The sequence below is a fragment of the Telopea speciosissima genome, chromosome 1, assembly GCF_018873765.1.
Source record: "Telopea speciosissima isolate NSW1024214 ecotype Mountain lineage chromosome 1, Tspe_v1, whole genome shotgun sequence".
In the NCBI taxonomy this organism is placed as follows: domain Eukaryota; kingdom Viridiplantae; phylum Streptophyta; class Magnoliopsida; order Proteales; family Proteaceae; genus Telopea; species Telopea speciosissima.
The window spans coordinates 27,318,552-27,324,551 of NC_057916.1; the positions used below are offsets into that span (position 1 = coordinate 27,318,552).

Here is a 6,000-nt window from a genome sequence, read left to right on the forward strand (position 1 = left end):
GTTCATAAGCACCGTGTCCGTACAAGATACAGATTGTTGCTACCTCCACAACCAATGAATCATCAGTCCTCACCCGCCATTAGGGTCAGCATGCCTGGACCTGCATCCAATCTGTCAAGGAAGTTCATAAGCCGCAGGTGCTTTGCACCCCACTGCTCAGCCAACTTCTGCTCTTTGGCCTCAGCGTCCCTCCTCAGACCCGCTAACTGTTCCTTATATTCCACTTCAATCCTATCCAGAGTTGCTTTCTGCTCTTCCCTAAGGGCCCTCACCTTTGATTCTATCTCCTCCATCTTCTCCTGCCAACACACACACACACACACACACACACACAGGCCTTAAGACTTCGGCTGGGAAAAAAAATCCTACTTGAAATACATATGAGCAAGGGTTGGGCATGCCACTTGCTTTTCGCGAACTAGCAGCATGCAACAGAGAGAGAATACGCAGTGGAATAAAAACCAAATAGTTGCAAAATAAAAATCCCAACCAACCCCCCCCCCCCCCCAAAACACTGAACGCACACACACACACACACAAAATACTTCAACTGGGAAAAAGAAATTCTAATTGAAATTTATAGGGGAATAAAAACCAAATAGATGTAAAATCAAAATTCCCTGTGCCAGAAAAATAAGAGGCGAGGGATTCAGTCTACAAAAATTAAAAAACATAAAAGAACAAAGCACAAACACAATTTTCTATAGAATAATGCACCAGAATTAGCGACTGGTCCTAATAATTCCTGAAGTAGTGACCTCCCACAGACAGTTTCCTTGCTGTATGCTGGTGCACAAAAATGACCCAATCAAAAAGAAAATGTGTAACTCCCCAAGTATGAGATGAAACGTCCTCAGCTACATATTGACGTTTCAGTTATTGGTGTTCGCTATAGACCAGCATTCTATCTGGTTCCGACTTATTTGATATCCTCTTTATCCCCTGAAGATCTTCAGGCGTATTATCTCATTTTCTGACAAAACCTTTTTCTTTTTTTTCTGGTTTTGGGTTTTCTCCTGCCAAAATTTATACATCTTCATATGGTTCTGAAAGGGGAAGGCCGCAACCTGTCTAGCTTCAGCCTCCGGATATTATCATTGTTCATGGGCTTCAACAATCGTTCTGCTTCAACTTCCAACTGGAGAGAAGATTTTAGCCTTCTCAAATGCCCCATGCACTGCTTATGATCAGAAGAACCAGTCTCTTGGATACTTTGTTCATCCGGGTTGAACATTCTCTGGTAGGCCGAATGCCACTTGGCTTGCAAATAAGCAAATGACCTCCAGGGTGGAAAAGGCATCGAGTTTTGATTGAGGGAAGACCTTGCAGCTTCTACCATAACTTGAAGGAATTGTTTCAGCCTGGACAGAGAGCCCACATAAACTACTGGAAGAGAATTCAATACCACATCATAAGATTCAACTGCTCTTGCAATTTCAAAGTGGCTCCGAAAATCAACATCGATTATTAAGCGTTCAGAGAGCCCTGTATCATGATGTATGACAACATCAATATACTCATGATCACCTGTGACAATATCCAGCAACCTCAAAATTAAAGAGGGGAAAAAGGGTAAACAAATGGAATATATCACAGCAAATTTCTCTTCATTGATTACAATAAGGGATTCTCAGGTCGGGACAGGGGTAGGGTGTACTACCTACCAAATATATACAGGATTCTATCACGTAGTTAGAGCAACCCTACAGATCTTAAAGTTTCAGAGACTCTTAGACATTAATTTACCTGATTCTTATTCCTTCAATTCAGATTCTTACAGATGGCATATGGTAATGTAGTACTAAATAGAAACCAAAATAATACAGTGGAACAGTTCAGAATCACATGTGCAATAACTTACCTCCGGGGACCTTCCCACAACCTTGCCACTTGGATGCACAAACAGCAGCATCATAACCCGAAAATCTGAGAAGCTTTACCAGAGAAAATCTGATGCAGCTAGCATTGCACTGGCCTGACTTAACAAAACGAAGGTCGATCTCGTTGATGGAAAGTAGAAGGGATTGTACTTTTGACAACAAGTCACTTTCAAACTGATCCACTTTATGCTTATGGAACTGCAGATTTAAGATAGTTCATAAAGTTTGGTCATGAAAGAGAAAATTGACAACTAAGCAGTAAAAAAGATTATCAGATTCAATTGCAAGGCCAAACCAAAAGGGAATAAGACAAATTGGAACTTGCCGAAATGGAAATTGTTACTCATATCCATAATGAGCAGAAAAAATTGAGTCCATCAAACATTAGACATGCTCCAAGTTACTATAACGTACCATGTAAATAAATTTTCAACCAGTTTTAGACACATACACCCTTTTGGGAATCATTAACTACCCTGAAAGACATACAGGATCAAAGGTCTTCTTCAAGTATATTGACGGATTTGAATTGTCCGTCATGGGCCGGTAGTGGATCAATCTGCACATCGGGCTCTTCCCACTTTCACATCAGTAGTGAAGATGATGCGATCACTTCAAAGATGGTGGCATCATCACAAACCCTGATAGTGTTGACACTAATTTGCATTACACATAAGAAATTTCTTGGCAAGTAGAATACTGGATTACACATTGTAATCTGGACATGTTAAGACTAAAAACAACATTGGGAAAGCAATCATGACAGTAACATAGGTCCCATGACACTTTATCCTCATTGAAGCATCCTGCAAATATGTACTATGCATATTTTTCGTATCTGAATATGTCCTGAAAAAGCTGTCGGGTGACTCAGGTCCCACCACTGGATGGGACATGCACCATGCAAATATAGACATCACCAGAACCCTACCCTCAGCATTATCAGGTCATTTTCTATCACTTACATGACAAAGTTATGTTTGAAACTAGGAAATAACTTTTCAGCATCCAAACTAATACGTTAAACATACAAGGTTGCCACCATCAAACTGCAGAAACTTCTTTTGCAGGGAGGAATTACTCATGGGGAATTTGTAACCTCTGTCCCTTCATCTTTCTGAATTGAGGCCCAGCCCGGCTCACGTCGTTCCAACAACCGGGTTTATCAAACCTCCTCAGTATGGAATATCCATACTCACCAAAAAGAGACTTCTACTAAAACATACTTCTACATTTTGAGCACGTATGGAACACGCCCATCAAACAAGCTGAGCTAAGATGATAATTTTGAGATGTACGAAACATAATGCATAGTCAATGCATTCCTTATTCCATACATTGATTGAATCAAGATACCCTATCCTTCCTCATTTCATTCAAAATAGGCTGTTCAGAAGGGCGTCAGTAATAGAACTCTGAAAAATAAACAAGCTCATCTCAAATGCTAATTTGGGTTTCAGGCCAAAATTCCGGTTTCTTATAAAGAATCACATTAAGATAACCAGCCATCTTTAAATGAATTGCACCATCCAGGTGTAAGGGATTCTTTATACTGATACTCGGCATAGTTCAAGATCTCGCTTTTAACTCGATCTCGTAGGATCTCGAGACCAAACGCCAGGTGATACACAAATATGTCATTATCTCGCTCGAGATCTCAGTATCTCGCCAAGATCTCGAGCTATTTCTCGTTTCGGTTCAACTCGATAGAACCAGAAAGCTCATAATACACCATAACTCGATGAGATCCCAACTCGCTCTCTCCTGTCTCGCCTCTGTGAAGGGGAAACTTCATCTTTGGGTCATTTTTTTCATTTCTATTGGCAAATCACACCTCCAACACCTCAACAAAACTTGATTCATTAAAGATCTAAGCTGCTAATCTCCTCCCAGCTGCATCTCAAGAACCTAAGGTAACTATTCATCTCAAAAATTATATTTTTCATATAAACATGATCTAAACTTGTAGACTACCAACTTAGGGTCCGTAGTCAAAGTAACATTTTGGGATTGAATTTGTAAAAACTAAGGGTTCCACTGTGTTTAGGAGGCCTAAAATAGGGGGAATGTCAAGTTTCAGCCCCTATCTTGGCCATATGGCCACCAAAACCTACCATCGAGTTCAGGAAAAAAATACATGATCTGGCCGAGATCTCGGTTTCGTGGCCTGGCGAAACCGAGATCTAAAACCTTGATACTTGGCAGCTCTTGGGTTGATCCTTTCAACCTTGGATTCTTGTCTAGTTAAGCGTAGAAAGGGGGAGGCATTATGGAACTTGTTGTCCTTAGCGATTTTGAAGAATAACAGGAGGGATCAGAAACTCGGGATTGTTGACAACAAGTACTCTAGAGTCCACACTCAACAAATCTATTAATATAGAGTTTCTAGTCTTCTCTTCTATTAGTCCTAGTCTTGGCAGGTTTAGAAAATTCCATTTCTCCAACCTATGTTTTGATTGGGACCAAAAGAATTCAGCTTAATCGGTTTCTTTTTGGGATTGAGATTTTGCAGACTATTTTGACCTTGTGGATTCATGACAAACCTTAATCTGGGACCCCCTATTTTGCAGAGAGAGAGATTTATAACAATAATTGTTTAGCCAATCCAAACGGATTGGATGAAGCCTGTATATATTGAGTTATATGTATGAACATAAGTGAAGAACTAATTTGGGAGAAACTGGCAAAAGCTTTAAATAGATTAGAACGAGTAATGATTGGCGAGAAGCTTTAGCCTTTAACAAAATTAGAAAAAATAATACCACAAAATTCAGAAGAAAAATTCTGGTGAAGAGGTAGCAATTTCACATAAAGGATGAAGATTTGAAAAATCACCACAGGCAATTAATGTAGATTAGCTGCAGTGCACAAATTTGAAATTGAAAAACATTAGCTTAAAAGTAACTGAATTGGATAAAAGCCTAAAACAAAAGCCACATTTCAAGGAGAGGGGGGGGGGGGATCATATAGAGAAAACTCAAAGAAACATCATAGAGCATACGGATTGTAACAAAATATGCCTACACATATGCAAACTCACCATAGTTTAGAAATTAGAGGGGTAAACTATTTCTAATAATTTTTCTTGGAAAATGTAAGTAAAACGACTAACCGAAATCTTCTCAGCAAGATGAGCGAGATCGGAGAAGCTGGAGTCGCTATCGCTGCTGTACCTCGAATCAGTTCCACCACTTCCATTCTCCAAAAAATCGCTGACCATTACAGCCAAATCATGCTCACTTTCATGACTGAAACCACCGATCTGTCCGACACCAACACCCGCCAGTTTAACCCAAAGATCTCCAGCCGCAGCACAGATGCTGCAATCCATCCCACCACTATCACGGGCATCTCCTCCGGCGGGGGCGGTGGGACCCTGATTATTAACCCCCCAAGTTCCCAGCTTAAAAGAACCGGAAGGTCACGGCAAAGATAATAATCCTCGATTAAAACCCTAATTTACCTCGAATCAGGCATGGAAATTCAAAATTTGCGGCAAGAAATCGTTTTGCTAAAAATACAATGATTTTTTCAGATGAAGAATTTACCGCGGATGTCAAAATGGACAAAAGGATTGAAAGGAACGATTGCACTGGATTTCAAAAACCCTAATTACAAAAAACTAAGGACACACGATGATACAATTCGCGAAGCAAGCCAAAAATCGAGAATTTCTTCGTGGTCCATCCACTCTTGCGAGCACGAAGGAAAAAAATCCTAAAAAACTATTGGATTTCTGCAAGCAGGAGCACAACGGGCAATCAGAACTCTTAGCCCTTGTTTTCTCACCGCCTAGCTGAATCGTTTTTATTGTCGTCGGTGGGATTTCCCAATGATCCAGAGGGTGCGAGACGAAAGAAAATAGAGCATGCTACAAGCCTGCAACCCAAAGGATGAAACAGGCGAAGCAACGGAAGTCGGATTTATATAGACGAGAAATGGATGTGTAATTACATTAGTACCCTTAAATCTAAAGGATTGGTATATAATTTTGAGCTCAGGTTTTATGAACCCAAAAAGGCCTATTTGTAGTTTGTACCACATAGTTGGTGTGAATGTGTGACGAAGTTGAAATTTGTAGAGCCGTTGACCCAAAGGTCTTGTATTCACATGTCAAATT

The 6,000-nt window shown here is 40.2% G+C and overlaps 1 protein-coding gene across 1 annotated transcript; it reads right to left on the reverse strand.

Moving 5' to 3' along the window:
• Positions 1-1,008: 1,008 nt before the first annotated feature.
• LOC122648558 lies at positions 1,009-5,777 on the reverse strand. Its single transcript, XM_043841771.1, has 3 exons — positions 4,993-5,777; positions 1,862-2,078; positions 1,009-1,527 (listed from the first exon to the last, which is right to left on the reverse strand). Exons 1-3 carry the CDS (start codon positions 5,209-5,211, stop codon positions 1,037-1,039), a joined length of 927 nt encoding a protein of 308 aa, XP_043697706.1. The 5' UTR covers positions 5,212-5,777; the 3' UTR covers positions 1,009-1,036.
• Positions 5,778-6,000: the final 223 nt, after the last annotated feature.